The sequence below is a fragment of the Marmota monax genome, unplaced genomic scaffold (assembly GCF_021218885.2).
Source record: "Marmota monax isolate L192 unplaced genomic scaffold, Marmota_monax_Labrador192_F-V1.1 WCK01_AAM20220418_F8-fsc00069, whole genome shotgun sequence".
Taxonomy (NCBI): Eukaryota; Metazoa; Chordata; class Mammalia; order Rodentia; family Sciuridae; genus Marmota; species Marmota monax.
In genome coordinates, this window is record NW_026695243.1 from 2,121,395 (window position 1) to 2,139,485 (window position 18,091).

The 18,091-nt window shown below is 39.5% G+C and overlaps 1 protein-coding gene across 5 annotated transcripts in view; it reads right to left on the minus strand.

The window, feature by feature from the left end:
- The window catches only part of Invs (inversin), a 163,665-nt gene that overhangs the window by 25,205 nt on the left and 120,369 nt on the right, over positions 1–18,091 (minus strand). For all 5 annotated transcript variants that reach the window (XR_006854587.2, XM_046457231.2, XM_046457232.2 and 2 more), the window contains one exon: positions 13,361–13,650. Coding sequence is in view for 4 of the 5 variants with exons in the window: in XM_046457231.2 (XP_046313187.1) it covers positions 13,361–13,650 (290 nt within the window). In the remaining variant the exon portion in view is untranslated. The remainder of the gene's footprint in view (positions 1–13,360; positions 13,651–18,091) is intronic.

Genomic DNA, 18,091 nt, shown 5'->3' on the forward strand with positions numbered 1-18,091 from the left:
TCAGAAGATCTCAGCAACCTGGACTGTTGAGCAAGGCATTTAGGGGTACATATCTCAAGGTCTGGGGGACAAAACATGCAGACCAGAACCTGCTAACTGCGCTCTTTTGGATTGGGACTCAAGAAGGCTGTGCCATAGAAGGAAAGGTGATCCTTTTAGGACTGAAGCCAGCTTCGTATCATCTCCATTCTGGGAACTGGATTGTGGTGACTGGAGACTGCTAGTGCTCCTACCTTCCAGAAGCCAATGTGAAGAAATTAATATCATCCAAGGCATCAAATTATTTCTATGGTTTTTTTATATTTAATGTTTGACACTCAATGAAAAATATATGGGCTCATGAGAAGACAAGACAACAGAGAAAAGGAGAGAGAGGGAGAGAATGAGACTGAATAATGAAACAGGTTATCCAATTAATATGTTCAGAAACAGATTCAAAATAACTATTCTTAAGTGCAAAACAACAAACTATGCTACTCTTCATGTAAGAAAGAAATGAAGGTAAGAAATACCCATGTGTGCTTACTTGTGCAAAAGAAATATAGATAGCATAAACCATCAATGAAAGAGACTGGTTTCCTATGTGGGTAGTGTGGAAAAGGGGTGGAAAGTAATTAAAACAAGATACCATCATACACTTAGTAGAATGGCGAAAACCCAAAACACTGACAGTAGCAAATGCTGGTATTGGAATGCTGCAATTCCAAATGCTGGAATGTGGAGCCGCAGGAACTTCATTTATTACTGATTGAAGTGAAAAATGATTCAGCCACTTTGAAAGAGAGTTTGGGAGTTTCCTGCAAAGCTAACACACTCTCATCACAAGATCTAGCAATTATATTCCTTAGTCTTTACCCAAAAGAGTTAAGAACTTTTGTCCACATAATCTGCACAGGGATGTTTAGAGGAGCTTTAATACTTAATGGCCCAAATTTTGTAGCAGCCAAGATGTTTTTCAAAAGATGTATGGATAAATATACCCTGGCACCTCCAGACAATGGAATATTACACAACACTAAAAAAAGAAATGAGCTGTCAAGCTATGAAAAGACATGGAGGAACATTAAATGCACATTACTAAACAAAAGAAGGCAATCTGAAAATATCACATGCTGTATGATTCAAACAATCTGATGATCTGTAAAAGGAAAAATTTTGGACACAATGAAAAAGATCAATTGTCGGGTTAGGGGAGAGAGGGAGTAACGAGTACGTGGAACACAGAGACCTTTCTGCATAGTGAAATTACTATGTACAAAATTGTAATGGCAGATCCATGTATTATATACTTGCTTTATCTTAGGTTGAGATGTGTCTGAGGTGCCCAAGTGAGGACATAAGTTAAATAACTGAATATGCATGACTGGAACAGAGAGATCAGGAAATCTTCAGTGCAAAAGTGGTAAGTGAATTTGCTGCCTCAGCCACTGTACATGTACCAAGCATAAGGACCACTTTACTCACACCAGTCACACCCACCGGTTCTGACTGTCCATATGGTTCAGAATAAGAAAACACAAGGACTGGCACAGTGAATCTTTCCTCAGACTCTCCTGAAAAGCACAGTGACTCAAAAGCAACTTTATCTCACCACCTCCCACAAGCAATCTGCTACCAAGTCACCTCAATTCTACTCTTCAGACCATCTTGACTCTCACTGTGCTGCTGCTGTGTTAGTGCAGACCATGCCTGGCCCCTCCAGTACTCCCCCTCAGCCAGTGATCTTCCTAAACATGACACCAGATACCTCCCCACATCATGGGTTGTGCCTTGTTTTGATTAGGCTGTACCCTGGATGCTCTGCAAAGACCCTCCACTCTAACATTCTCTGTCTGTGAGACTGGATGGAGGAGAAAAAGAAGTGGTAGTTACTTCCTGTGTCTGGATTCTTGCTGGGACACCCACTGTCAAGGTATACACTCCTGATCCCTGATCAGTTAAGCAGATACACCCCTTCCTATGGGGTCAAATACAATGTGAGTTGGAATGTCCTTTGTCCACTGATTTGGGGGTTTTCTGGGAATACCATGCTTGAGAGGCTGCAGTCAATGTCAGACTTGATTCCTAGAAGCACCTCCCTATTTTCCTTTGCACGGTGGGCTTTTAGGCAGGTGGTGAGGATAAAGGCTGTCCATGGGACTGGAGCTTCTGTTCCTTAGATTCAAACTGGTCTCATTAAACTCCTGTCCTTATCTGTTCCTCAAAGTCTGGATTCCTGGCTGTTTTGAGACCCTGTTTGCATATTTGAATCTACTTCCTTGCTAAAGTCCATTATTCAGGGTGCCACTTCCTGTCCCTAAATGAGTGAGAAGCTCCCCTGCCTCAGAGTTATTCTAAAACAGAAACTTTCAAAATTTTTGAAAATGATCTATATCATGAAATAAATCTTTCATTGAGTCTCAATGTGCTCAAATACATGCACACACGCGCATGTGCACACACACACACAAACACACTCACACATATATGCACTGTACTTTGATATTTTCTACCAGCAGAATAGAAATACTTTAGTCCAGTCCAATCCATTAAATTCATTTCACGAGCTATCCATGGCTTGGAAATCTCTGTAAATGAATCCAGCAGATCACCTTGAGGAAGTTGAGTATCCATGAAAAGGACAAAAGGAATGGCCACTAGAAATTGAAACAGCATGTTTTTTTCAGGATGTGGGACACACTATTAGAATATCCTCAGGTCCAGAGTAGATCTGATTGGCCTTGCAGTGTAACTATCTCAAAGTGTTTATAATAAGGATAATAGGAATCACCATTACCCTGTGTTATTGTAAAGAAGCCTGAAATCATTCTCGCCTCCCAGTCTGCACAGCGTAGGATTAGGAAGTTCAGCACTGTCTGTTTGAACTTACAGGGATTAAGTGTGATCCTTGGGGTGGAGGGAAACTCCACGTAACCAATGTTGTACTCACTGCGGTAGGAAAGACTCTCATGGCAAGGTCTTTAATCTTAATTGATAGTTTAGTAGAGCTGGCACATAGTGTGGCCTCTAAAACATATCTATTTGATGAATACACACATAAGTGATTTAGAGTTTGAATAGAAGCAAATCTTGGTTATAAAAATAGAATTCTGAAAAGAATAGATTAGAAACATGACTAGACCTTATAAATACTTTTTGTCTTATGTTTAACGACCTTTCTTCTCTGAATCTCCAGTACCTACTTAGTATCATTCAACTATAAATTCAACAAATATTTATTTCTCGTGTTCTAGACACCCTTTAAGGCGCTAGGGATATAGAAGTAAGAGACATGTTGTGTTGCCTCCTATGACAGATTGCTTAACTTCTCCTCATGTTATTGTATGTGCCTTTGTGGTAACATTGGTACATATGCCATCCAGAGGTAAGTCTATTTCTTCATTCCCTTGAACGTGGGCTGGTGTTGTGACTTCCTCTGATTAACGGAACGTAGTAGAAATGATGTAAAATTTCTGGAGTCTAGGCCTCAAAAGGTCTTGCAGTTTCTGCCTTCTCTCTGAATGCTGCTCTGAGAACAGTATGTAAGGAGGATGCTCTAACCTACTGGAGAGTGAAGGGCCACACAGAGGAGAACTGAGGCACCTCAGCCATTGGCCAGCAATAACTGCCAAAGGTGGCCATCTTGGACTTCCCAGCTGTCAATTCTGCAGCAGCTGTGAGTGAGCCCAGGTGACCCAGCAGAGGAACTGCTCAGCTGACACACAGCAAACTGTTGTTCTTTGAGGCTACTTAGTGTTGGGGGTGGGTTTTTATTATGACACAAAAGATGACCATCACAGAAACTGATACCTTGAAAAAACATGTATTGTCCCAAGAAAACTCCCTGACAGTGACTTTGGGATTGTTTGGTGAGCAGAATCTGGGAGGTTGATGAAGAGACTTAGTGAAGCCGGGAACCAGAGTAGAAATTGCTATTGGAGTCTGGGGAGAGGTGAACCTTGTTATCCAGTGGCAGAATAACCAGCAAAACTATCACCTGCAGTTATATAGAAAATAGAAGATATCCTAATGACCTTGCAGATATGGATCAGAAGACTTCCTACTGGAATGATGAAGGAAATATCAACTATTTTTTAAGTTGCAGATGACAAGAGAAAGAGATAAAGAACAAATTTCTCAGTTTGCAAATAGGTTAGAGAAAATAGGAGGAATCAGGATGTTCCAGGTTAGAAAATAAAACTGTTCAACATTTTGATTTTTTCCAGTCAGCAAAAGAGTCTCATAATGGGATAAGGCCTCAGAGTAAAGACTGCATCAAGAGTGTGGCTATGCAAGCCTTTATTAAGACCTCAAAAATATTTAAGGTGGTGCATAGTAGGCCTTCTGAGCTAGACAAAAGAATTTTTAAGAATTTCCAGGGTGTTTTCCCACAGAAATCTGAGCCACTCAAATTAGAGAGAAGTTTGTTTGAAAAATAATTATGGATATCATTTTTTGGAACATGGAAACTTAAAGTTTTTGAGATAATAGTATCACTAAGATAAGCACCAGCTTGAAATGGTGACACAGTTCAGACAAAAAGAAGCCCCCTCTGGGGCCCAGATTTCCTAGTCAGGAAATATAAATATAAATATAAAATATAAATAAAATATATATAATATATACACACACACACAGTGATAGATTGTTTGATAGCCCAAAATTCCTTCCATCCTAGTATACACAAAGGTGAACTCTATTTCTCCACATCATTCAGTCTGGGATGGTCTTATACTTGCTTTTATCAATAGAATGTGGCATGCAAGCCACATTAATGTTTATAGCAGCTCAATTCACAATAGCTAAGCTATGATCCAACATGGCAGCGGGCGCAGAGAGATCAAGTCTCTGACCTCTTCAGCTGCGCGGGCATAGGGAGTCGTAAACCATCTAAATGCTGTTTGCTCAGGATCACTAGGCAATGCTGAGCTGACGTGGATCTGGGGCGAAGAGTCTGGGCCTCTCAGAACACACACCGAGCCCGGATCGGCTGAATTCAAGCTCCCGTTCGCCTGCTTCTCGCAGACAAACTGCTGTGACTCAGCACTAAACGATCCCGCTGAAACAACTGGTTGGCCCTTCTGAAACTACGGAGGTTAATGCCAACCGAGCCTTCATAGGCAGTGGCCACAGGATTGAAACGGGGCTTGGGAGAGCCAGTCAGGACCCACCCATTGCATTGGTCACCCGGCAAAGGGAACAAACTGTCACCATTTGCATGGGATACCACCATGGCAGAGAACTGACGTCACCAGAATGCGGCGGAGGCGATAACTCCATTGAAACCGGCGGCGACAGCATCACATAAATTTATAGGAGTAAACAGTAACTCAGCAGTCAAACAGAAAAAGAAGTAACATGAGCAGCATGAAAAAGCAAGGAAGAAAAGGAGTACAAACAATGCAGGACAGCCTAAATATTCAGGAGGACCTAGAGGCATCAGAAAAATGGTCAAATAAAGAACTCAAGGATGACCTTAGACAGATGGAATGGAACCTTAAAGAGGATATGAGACAGCAAATTCAAACAGTGAAAGAACACATTCAAAATTAATTACATAAACAGATAAAAGAAGAAATTAAGCATCTTTATCAGGAGATAGAGATTATAAAAAAAATCAAACAATAATTCTAGAAATGAAGGAAACTATAAACCAAATTAAAAACTCAAATTAGAGTATCACTAACAGAGTGGAGCAAGTAGAAGCCAGAACGTCAGATAATGAAGACAAAATGTATCAACTTGAAAAGAGTCTAGCCAACTCAGAAAGGCTGGTAAAAAATCATGAGAAAAACATCCAAGAGATATGGGATAACATAAAAAAACCAAACTTAAGAGTCATCGGGATAGAGGAAGGTATAGAGGTTCAAACCAAGGGAATGAGCAACCTGCTGAATGAAATAAGTATAGAAAACTTTCCAGAAATAAAAAAGGAAACGGATATACAAATTGTAGATGCATACAGGACACAGAGCATACAAAATCACAGTAGACCAACGCCAAGACACATTGTTATGAAGATATCCAATATACAGAACAAAGAGAAAATATTAAAAGCTACAAGAGAAAGGAGGCAGATTACATTCAGGGGTAAACCAATAAGGTTAACAATGGATTTTTCATCACAGATGCTGAAAGCGAGAAGATCCTGGAACAACGTATTTCAAACACTGAAAGACAATGGATGCCAACCAAGAATTTTGTATCCAGCAAAATTAAGCTTCAGGTACGACAACGAAATAAAAATCTTTCATGATAAACAAAAGTTAAAAGAATTTACAGCCAGAAAACCAGCATTGCAAAGCATCTTGAGCAAAACACTACACGAGGAAGAAATGAAAAACAATAACCAAAACCATCAGTGGGAAGTGCTTCAGTAAAGACAGAGGGCGGGGGGAAAGCTAATCATGGAGAAACAAACTAAATTAAAAAAAAAAAAGATAAATAATCAAACATGGCTGGCAGTACAAACCATGTATCAATAGTAACTCTAAACGTTAATGGCTTAAACTCTCCAATAAAGCGACATAGGCTGGTAACATGGATTAAAAAAAACAAATCCAACAATATGCTGCCTCCAGGAGACACATCTGATTGGAAAAGACATACACAGGCTGAAGGTGAAAGGTTGGGAAAAAATATACCACGCACACGGTCCTCGTAAGCAAGCAGGGGTGGCCATCCTCATATCGAATAAAATCGACTTCAAGACTACGTTAATCAAAAGGGATAAGGAAGGACATTATATACTGTTAAAAGGAGCCATTCACCAACAAGACATAACAATTATCAATATTTATGCACCAAATAATGGTGCTGCGACGTTCATAAAACAAATTCTCCTCAAGTTCCATAATCAAATAGACCACAACACAATAATTATGGGTGATTTCAACACACCTCTCTCACCATTGGACAGCTCCTCCAAACAAAAGTTGAATAAAGAAACTATAGAACTCAATATCACAATCAATAACCTAGACTTAACTGACATATATAGAATATATCAACCATCATCAAGTGGATATACTTTTTTTCTCAGCAGCACATGGATCCTTCTCAAAAATAGACCATATATTATGCCATAGGGCAACCCTCAGTAAATATAAAGGGGTGGAGATAATACCATGCATTTTATCTGATCATAATGGAATGAAACTGGAAATCAATGATAAAAGAAGGAAGGAAAATTCCTACATCACATGGAAAATGAACAATATGTTACTGAATGATCAATGGGTTACAGAAGACATAAAGGAGGAAATCAAAAAATTCTTAGAGATAAATGAAAATACAGACACAACATATCGGAATCTATGGGACATAATGAAAGCAGTTTTAAGAGGGAAATTCATCGCCTGGAGGTCATTCCTCAAAAAAAGAAAAAACCAACAAATAAATGAGCTCACACTTCATCTCAAAGCCCTAGAAAAGGAAGAGCAAAACAACAGCAAATGTAGCAGAAGGCAAGAAATAAGTAAAATCAGAGTGGAAATCAACAAAATGGAAACAAAAGAAACTATTGAAAAAATTGACAAAACTAAAAGTTGGTTCTTTGAAAAATAAATAAGATCGACAGACCCTTAGCCATGCTAACGAAGAGAAGAAGAGAGAGAACTCAAATTACTAACATATGGGATGAAAAAGGCAATATCACAACAGACGCTACAGAAATACAGAAGACAATTAGAAATTATTTTGAAAACCTATATTCCAATAAAATAGAAGATAGTGAAGACATGGATAAATTTCTTAAGTCATATGATTTGCCCAGACTGAGTCAGGAGGATACACACAATTTGAACAGACCAATATCAATTGATGAAATAGAAGAAGCAATCAAAAGACTACCAACCAAGAAAAGCCCAGGACTGGATGTGTATACAGCAGAGTTTTACAAAACCTTTAAAGAAGAATTAATACCATTACTTTTCAAGTTATTTCAGGAAATAGAAAAAGAGGGAGCTCTTCCAAATTCATTCTATGAGGCCAACATCACCCTGATTCTGAAACCAGACAAAGACACCTCAAAGAAAGAAAACTACAGACCAATATCTCTAATGAACCTAGATGCAAAAATCCTCAATAAAATTCTGGCGAATCGGATACAAAAACACATCAAAAAAATTGTGCACCATGATCAAGTAGGATTCATCCCTGGGATGCAAGGCTGGTTCAATATACGGAAATCAATAAATGTTATTCACCACATCAATAGACTTAAAGATAAGAACCATATGATCATCTCGATAGACGCAGAAAAAGCATTTGACAAAGTACAGCATCCCTTTATGTTCAAAACATTAGAAAAACTAGGGATAACAGGAACTTACTTCAACATTGTAAAAGCTATCTATGCTAAGCCTCAGGCTAGCATCATTCTGAATGGAGAAAAATTGAAGGCATTCCCTCTAAAATCTGGAACAAGACAGGGATGCCCTCTATCACCACTTCTATTCAATATAGTTCTCGAAACACTGGCCAGAGCAATTAGACAGACAAAAGAAATTAAAGGCATAAAAATAGGAAAAGAAGAACTTAAATAATCACTATTTGCGGAAAACATGATTCTATACCTAGAAGACCCAAAAGGGTCTACAAAAAAACTACTAGAACTAATAAATTAATTCAGCAAAGTGGCAGTATATAAAATCAACACGCATAAATCAAAGGCATTTCTGTATATCAGCGACAAAACTTCTGAAACGGAAATGAGGAAAAACACCCCATTCACAATATCCTCAAAAAAAAAAAAAAAAAAACTTGGGAATCAACCTAACAAAAGAGGTGAAAGATTTATATAATGAAAACTACAGAACCCTAAAGAGAGAAATAGAAGAAGATCTTAGAAGATGGAAAAATATACCCTGTTCATGGATAGGCAGAACTAACATCATCAAAATGGCGATATTACCAAAAGTTCTCTATAGGTTTAATGCAATGCCAATCAAAATCCCAACGACATTTCTTGTAGAAATAGAGAAAGCAATCATGAAATTCATATGGAAAAATAAAAGACCCAGAATACCAAAAGCAACTCTAAGCAGGAAGGGTGAATCAGGCGGTATAGCGATACCAGATTTCAAACTATATTACAGAGCAATAGTAACAAAAACAGCATGGTACTGGTACCAAAACAGGCGGGTGGACCAATGGTACAGAATAGAGGACACAGAGACTAATCCACAAAGTTACAACTATCTTATATTTGATCAAGGGGCTAAAAGCATGCAATGGAGGAAGGATAGCATCTTCAACAAATGGTGCTGGGAAAACTGGAAATCCATATGCAACAAAATGAAACTGAATCCCCTCCTCTCGCCATGCATAAAAGTTAACTCAAAATGGATCAAGGAGCTTGATATCAAATCAGAGACTCTGCGTCTGATAGAAGAAAAAGTTGGCTCCGATCTACATATTGTGGGGTCGGGCTCCAAATTCCTTAATAGGACACCCATAGCACAAGAGTTAATAACAAGAATCAACAAATGAGACTTACTTAAACTAAAAAGTTTTTTCTCAGCAAAAGAAACAATAAGAGAGGTAAATAGAGAGCCTACATCCTGGGAACAAATCTTTACTCCTCACACTTCAGATAGAGCCCTAATATCCAGAGTATACAAAGAACTCAAAAAATTAAACAATAAGATAACAAATAACCCAATCAACAAATGGGCCAAGGACCTGAACAGACACTTCTCAGAGGAGGACATACAATCAATCAACAAGTACATGAAAAAATGCTCACCATCTCTAGCAGTCAGAGAAATGCAAATCAAAACCACCCTAAGATACCATCTCACTCCAGTAAGATTGGCAGCCATTATGAAGTCAAACAACAAGTGCTGGCGAGGATGTGGGGAAAAGGGTACTCTTGTACATTGCTGGTGGAACTGCAAATTGGTGAGGCCAATCTGGAAAGCAGTATGGAGATTCCTGGGAAAGTTGGGAATGGAACCACCATTTGACCCAGCTATTGCCCTTCTCGGACTATTCCCTGAAGACCTTAAAAGAGCGTACTACAGGGATACTGCCACATTGATATTCATAGCAGCACAATTCACAATAGCTAGACTGTGGAACCAACCCAGAAGCCCTTCAATAGATGAATGGATAAAAAAATGTGGCATTTATACACAATGGAGTATTATACAGCACTAAAAAATGACAAAATCATGGAATTTGCAGGGAAATGGATGGCACTAGAGCAGATTATGCTAAGTGAAGCTAGCCAATCCCTAAAAAACAAATGCCAAATGTCTTCTTTGATATAATGAGAGCAACTAAGAACAGAGCAGGAAGGAAGAGCAGGAGGAAAAGATTAACATTAAACAGAGACATGAGGTGGGAAGGAAAGGTAGAGAAAAGAGAAATTGCATGGAAATGGAAGGAGACCCTCATTGTTATACAAAATTACATATATGAGGTTATGAGGGGAATGGGAAAATAAACAAGGAGAGAAATGAATTACAGTAGATGGGGTAGAGAGAGAAGATGGGAGGGAAGGGGAGGGGGGATAGTAGAGGATAGGAAACGTAGTAGAATACAACAGTTACTAATATGGCATTATGTAAAAATGTGGATGTGTAACCGATGTGATTCTGCAATCTGTATTTGGGGTAAAAATGGGAGTTCATAACCCACTTGAATCTAATGTATGAAATATGATATGTCAAGAGCTTTGTAATGTTTTGAACAACCAATAAAAAAAAACTCCTTAACAAGGCAAATTTCTTTTTCCCAAAGGAATGCCCTCCCCAATCTCTTTTCAAATCTATGCTTTGCATTGTTCCTCAAATTCTAGCTTAAACGTTACCTCTTCAGGGAATTTTTGTAGACTTAAGTCTGAGTCTGCTTTATTTCCCTGCCTCATCTGTTAATCTTATTCCAGACTTAAGTTTTTCTTGTAGTACTTTTTATTATTTTCCTAATTTTATTTGTTTGCCTGCTTTCTATACCAGGGTATAAGATCCAAGAAAGAAAATTCTGTTTGCTTTCCTCACCAGTGTATTTCCACTCTGGAGCAGGGTGACTTGAAAAATTGATAATACATTTTGATAAAGAATGAAGCATGCCAGTTATTCATATTTCAACTTGCAACATTGTAAGACTATGAAGGACCTAGGTTCTGAAATTTCTTTCATTGGATATGTTCAAAATAGATGTAAGTTTTGAGAAAACAGGCTAGGTCAAAAATAATGCTCTGTGTGCTCAACAATTACTACGATGCAGACATACACGTTGAAATGTCTCACAAAACTACTCTGGGTATGTCTTTTGAACTGATTTAAAAACAATAATGCTGCTTTGGATCAACAGTTATGTTACAATAATATACTAAAATTCCAGAAAGGGAAGGTGATGGCTTCTTGGGTCATATCTCCTTAGTTGACTGAAACACTGAGAAAGTGAGACAAGTTAGTGAAATCAGGTGGTCCAGGTCCTAATTTTACCTCATGCACACTTTGCTCCATATGACAGGGGCACAGTGACCCAGAGAGGAGTCTTACCTCATGCAGTTTATGTCTCACTTTCATGGATATTTTCCTTTGAAGCCTTTGTTATTTGTACCAAGGCATCTACCTGAGATGTGACATTCTCTGTGGTGCCAGTGGTCATTTCCTAGGGTTTGTCTATGAGCATTCTGTCTGTTATCTCTTCAAATTTTCCTTAAATGTTTACCTTCCTATTACAATGCATGTGCCTTCCTATTTCAATCTTATTCTAGTGCTACAGGGTTGATAAAATGTTAATTGAAAGTCAGTATTTGGGGAAAAGCAGATTTTGAAATAATAGAATTTTCATAATTGGTTTTTAAAAAGTTTTTACATTGGAGAACAAGAATGACTAGGTTCTGTGATTACACTCTGAGAAAAAATGATTCTGGTATAAATCTCCTTACATAAGTCTGTCCTTAAATATTGATGTAAAAACCCAGATTTCAAACAGCAAGAGCAAAAGTAGACAAACTATATATATACATATATATATATATATATATATAGTGAAAAGCCTTCTAAAATGCAGCACAGAGTTTATAAATTAAATCTATCAATACCAGAACATAGAAATAACTTGCTATGAATTCTTTCCATTTCTGATATTTTAAACACTAAATACAGTGAACATATTATTAAAAGCACCAATTATAATATTTTTAAATTCCTAATAGCCTCTAGGAATTTTGAAATACAGAGAGTATTTTTATTCCTTAATAACATGTTTTTCTACTTATTTACAATATTTATTATATTCGACTTTTATGGCTTTTCTGTTTCTTTCTGCATGTGCCTTCCTATTTCAATATGTGCCAATATTGCCTATAAGAGTCACTTGTTTTACTTCATACTTGTTCATTTTGAACTCTCTCTCTCTCTCTCTCACACACACACACACACACACAAAACCCCAATAGCTAAGCTGTGGAACTAACCTAGGTGACCTTCAACAGGTGAATGGATAAAGAAAGTATGGTATATATACACAATGGTATATTACTTAGCCATAAAAAGAATGACTTGTCCAAATCCTAAATTAAGTAATCATGAGATCCCAGAGACAATAGTTTTTGCCACAAGGCGAAAACTATTTTCACAGTAACACTAAAACATTATTTGCCCTTTTCACTATGTTGGCATTTGCAGTTAGATTTCTGGAGGTTTCCTACCATGCTCTAACTTATGAGTGGCTCAATGTGCTTAAAATCCTGGAGTTCTAGGTTCAGATGAACTTTTCTGAAGACCCTCTGCTGTCTCCTGGTCCAGGGTCTGGGCTGTATGGCTGGCAGGAGACTATTGCTGGGAGGCCCCTTTGCCTGCTGGGCTCATTCTGAGGGCTGGGCTGACAGGGTAGACAAAAATCTGGTTACAGTTTATTGCTGAAGGAGTTAAGTGTACTATGTGGGACTCCACTGGAGGAGAATTCTTGTAAGCTTGTGCCTAGTTTCCTCTGGACTTTATGATTGACATAACAAGTATGATATCATCAGATCCCCAAGCAATGATACTTAAAAGTGGGAAAAGTAAAGGTACCTAAATGGAAGTGAGATTTCCCCATTTTGCTCAGAGGAAAATGTTGAGGTACAAGTCACATATGTACCTTGTAATACAGAGTCACCACTATGAGAACTGTGGAAAAGGAAAACACTCAACAACATTATAAACCAAATAAAATGGAATCCTAAAAAATGTTCTAGAAACCCACAGGGAGGGAAGAAAAGAGAAACAGAGGACTGAGAACCATAGGAAACAAACAGAAAAACAAACCACAAAATGGCAAACTTAAGTGCTAAAAATTATAATAAATGTAAATGGTTTAAATATGCCAATCAAAAGAGCCCATGATCCATGGGTTGGTATTAGATAACAGTCTACACACATACCGTATGGCTTTCTGGAGTCTGTTTCCTGAAGGTCTGAGGAAACATGCGGCTCCTTCTGAGAGGCTTTGCCCGGAGTCCCACCTGGAGACCCTCCACTGTCTCTGAGCTCAGGGCCTTGGGCTATGTGGCTTGCAGGAGGCTGTTTGCTGGGTGCCCTGCTCTTCCCGCTGGTCTCATTCTGCAGAATGGGGCTGGGTAGACAGGGAAGAGCTTGTGGTCTGCAGGAATCTGGGCTCAGGTGTCCTTTCTGTTGTTCTGCCTCTTTTCGCTTGTTTTCTTCCTCCCGCTTTCTGGAAGAAAAGTCAAAGAGGAAGAAGAAAAGTTTAAAAGACTATCATCTGCTGAGTGGTCCCTACATGGGACTGAAATTTTAAGAGGAGCTCTCACAGCATAGGTTTGGAAATTCACATTTTCCAGGAGCAGTCTTCACCTACAATAAAACCCCTCTCTTTTTATAACTCAGAGGGTGACTACACCAGACCTCATAACTCAAAGGGTGACACAGTCCAAAAGAAATCTTGCAGATTAATTTTGCACTGTTGAGACAGAAGACAGATGATCAGGCTATTTTACTGTGTGAGACAACACATCACCAAGGGTATGTGTGTCTCACAGGCGTGCGTGCGTGCGTGTGTGTGTGTGTGTGTGTGTGTGTGAGAGAGGGGGGGGGGAGGTATCTTGGAGCTACCTGAAACTCTACCCCTTTTCCTCCTGTTCCAGAAAGCATAGCAGAATGCATCTGAATGACAGGGATAGCCTCAAATCTGTTCTACTTACTGAAAAAAGACCCTTAACAAATCTTAATGAATATATGAAAAAATTCACTTGCAAAGCATTTCCCAACTGATAAAAACCCACCTAAGTATGAAGTACTACTACTGAGATCTAGCTAAGGACTCAAACCCACTCCCTTTGCAGATGAGGCCCAGAAGTTGTGTTAATTTTCAAAAGACATAGGCAAGTAGCTGATGGTTAAGCTGCAACCCTTGAGTAGCAACAACTAGAAGAGGGCTGGGCAGGGTGAGGCAAAGGGATTCCAGAAAGGGATAGAGTTTTAGGACAAAAGGGTTGAGCTAAGGGCAGGATTTGTTTGACCAATGTCACTAATTTGTAGGAATGGTCAAAGGAAAGATAGCAAGAAATAAACATAGTTATTTTATGAGTCTTGTCTCTACTGGGAACTGAAGATACAGAACAAGGATTAAAAAGTTGAAGTTCTCCCTAGAAGAACATTCTATCCAGAATTTCCAGCCAAGAAATCAGAGACCTAACCTGTTATGGAAGAAATGTTATAGCAGTGTGCCTGCACAGAAGAGGTGGTGATACATTTTATCTGGAGGAATCAAGAAGTTCTCAAAGATATTTGGAAATCTATGAGGCAGAGAGGATTTCAGCTGAAGGAGGAGTTTGGTCAGACAGGTAGCATGGAAAAACCTGCTTGGTTTTGCTGCTTTAGATCTTTGATTAGTGCTTTTGACACATTGCTGGCACTCAATATATATCTGCTTCCCAGCTGAGTCACAGTTACAGCTCAGGGAGAGACGACGATTGCCTCTTGAAGGTTCCATTTAGTGTGGAATGATTGGGGTATGGTAGAAAACTCTGGGCTGGGAAGTTTTCTAGTTTTGCTTCTGCCGGTAGTTCTGGAATGAAACACTCTCCTGTTAGGGACCCCATTTTGCTAGGTCAGGCACCTGTATGATAGCTCAGAATCCTGTTTCGATTTAGAGGTTTGTTTGGGGGCAGCTGTCTTTACAAAATTTGGGATTTTAAAAAATGAGATGGAGAGTTGTTTTATCCTTATAGCTGGCTGGTATCAGAGCCCCTCTTAGGTGATCCTGTTGAGACAAATACACTAATAAGCCTGGGGATAAGACTGACGGCTGGTAGAAGGGAAAACTTTTAGGGCCTAGGTGGTGACCAGCTCTGAAGCGCTAGAGAAAAGGGCTGTTCTTCATGAGACAAATGTTGGTAGCTCCTGACAGGGAGGGAGGAGTGGAAAGAACAGAGGACCAGGAAGGTGTGGGGAGGAGAATATGAGAGAACTGCAGAGGCAGGGCCAGGGCAGAGGAGGAAGCCTCCCATGGTGGGGTGACCTTGGGTCTTTGCTCCCCACATTCTAATGAATCACCTGGGATCTTGTTAACATTTTGATGTAGACACTGGGGAAGGACTCAATATTCTACATTTCCCACATGCGCCCAGGGGACAGATGTTTCTGGTCCTCTGACCATGCCTTGAGCAGTGAGGCTTTAGAGAACAGGAGGGTCTAATATGAACTATTAACTGTACAGTGAGGGATAAGAAATGTGAATCTCCCCAGTGACACTGACTCTTTGTAAGGTCTACCATGTTCAGCTGTGCTTTCCTATGAGTAACCTGACAAGCTACAGAGCCAAGACATCAGTCATGGAAGCAAGAACTCCCAAGCAGGTATAGAATCCAGACTTCTCCAGTTTGTGGAATTTGAAGCAAAGTCTGTTCAGATCTCAAGGGACTGGGAAGACCCAGGTGATAGACATCTGGTTAAACTTTTTCAATTTGTTAATTCCCCTTCTGAAGGTCTTTCTTCCTATATGGAGAAGCCCCTGACCTGGGGTCCAGGCCTATTTATCTGATAGTCTTCTGGAGAGTCTCACTGCAGAGAACTCGGCCAGATGGGCCTGGCTAACTCCTGTACAGCTCCGATGTTTTTATTTAACCCTGGTTTTGTTAGATCTTGGATAGCTGCTGACATTGAGAGTGCTGCACTGTGGTCACCATGCTAACTGGACAGCCTGTCATCATCAGTGCCTGGGATCCATATGGATGCCAGCAGGGGCCACTAAATGTGATCTGTCTGGAGAAGGTGGAAGCCCAGGGTGGCTGGGGTGCTGCCAACTGACCAGACAGGTCCCTCCTGGCAGGAAGAGGGAGCAGTGCTCTTCACACAGCACAAGGAGTAGAGCTGCCTTGAGAGAATGATGTTGGCCCTTCGACAGATGGATTGTCTGCTGTCCAGGTTGGCGTCTACATGGATCTCAATGATATCGAGGGAGGCTCTAAGGTGAAAAGTAATACTCTGCTATATGAGCAGTCGTTTCTTTTAGGAAATCAAACAGCTTTTCTTTCTTAATTCCAAGAAGTTGGTTCCTGGGCAAAAACTTTTACTGCAGCACTTTCTGGGCCTCTGACAAAAGCAGCCACATTAGAAAAAAAAAAAAAAAAAGGATGTGGCTTTTTAGAGTAATGAGGATATCCAGAAAACAATGGGCTGTGCCTTCCAGAGGCTTCTTTGGTGGAGGAGGTTTACAGGGGAGGGATTTTCCATTTTAGAGAACTAAATAAGCAGAATTAGGAGAAATAATATAATCATCAAGATATATAATTAGGCCTTGTGTTCATGAATCTACTAAATGTATCTTTTAAAAAATTGATGACATGTTTAGCATTAAAGAAAACCTTCCAGATAGCACAAATAACAATCTCAATTGTCAGTATTGAATACTTGCTCTTCTCAATATTGTCTGAATCCAGCAGGGGTAAGACTTGTAAGCTGCTTTTGTCTAAGAGGTTCAGAAAATCATGGTTTGTGTTCAAGTATATTATAGGCATGAGCCTCTAAGGACAGTTCCTGTCATAAACCTGTCAAATGGTAATTTGCTCATGATAAGTATGCAGGGACTTGGAAATCCAAATACACAAATGTATAAATGCTAGAGTATTTTGTGAGGATATGGGTGACTAAGTGTGTTTGCTGCCCTAGGTAGGGCTAATAAGTGGTATACTTATAGAGATTCACAGTATTCAAACAAAAAGAGAGTGTCCAGTCCAGTCCTTCTACTTGACAGATGGGGGAATTAAGGCCTAGTGTGATGAATGACTTATGTCAGGTCTTAGACCCATTATAGAGGCAGTTACTGAACATTTACTTATTGAATTCTTACTATCTACCAAATACTCCAAAGCACTGGAGATCCAGACTTACAACAAACAGTCCCTGCTCTAAGGAACTGACTATGAAGTGGGGGAACCAGATCCCTACACTTCTGCAGATAGAGATCGAGGTGTGATGAGTGCTAAAATAGAGGTATCTTCACAGAGCTCTAGGAAGATGTGGGAGAAAGTTGCTAATTAAACTGAGAGAGAAAAGGCTCTAAATTAAGGATGTCAAAATGGGGGAGGAATGAAGTGAGAGAAGGCTATTCCAGGCAGAGGGAAGAGCACGAGCAAAGACTTGCCACTTGGCTCTCATTGAAGCTTCGACTCAGAAGAGATCTCGGAGACCAGTTGTTCATGTAATGTAAAAAATTTCTTATATAACATCCTGTAGAGATGATAATTCATGTCCTGCTGGAACATTTCCAGTGAGAGGAAGCTGATGACCTCATGAGACAGAAAAGGTTTAGCTGTAACCTTTTCAGTTGCTGTTGCATGGCATCTAAGGGTCTGTCAGAGTCGCTCTCTTCATTGTCAATGAATATCAGACATAGTAATATTTGGTCTTTAACTTCCTCCCAAGGGAATAAGAAAATGGTGTGTGTCTCAGGACCTCTGACTCATAGAATGTTAGTGCTGGAAGGGACCTCAAAGATCATTTAGTCCAGTGGCTTTTATCTTTTTTGTGACTTGTGGACATCCTTTGAAACTGAGATTAAAAAAAACCCCAACAAGTATAAATCCTCACCACCAAAATGAATATATGCTCCTGATATACAAAATACTGGATATAGTCTTAAGGGCATTCATGGA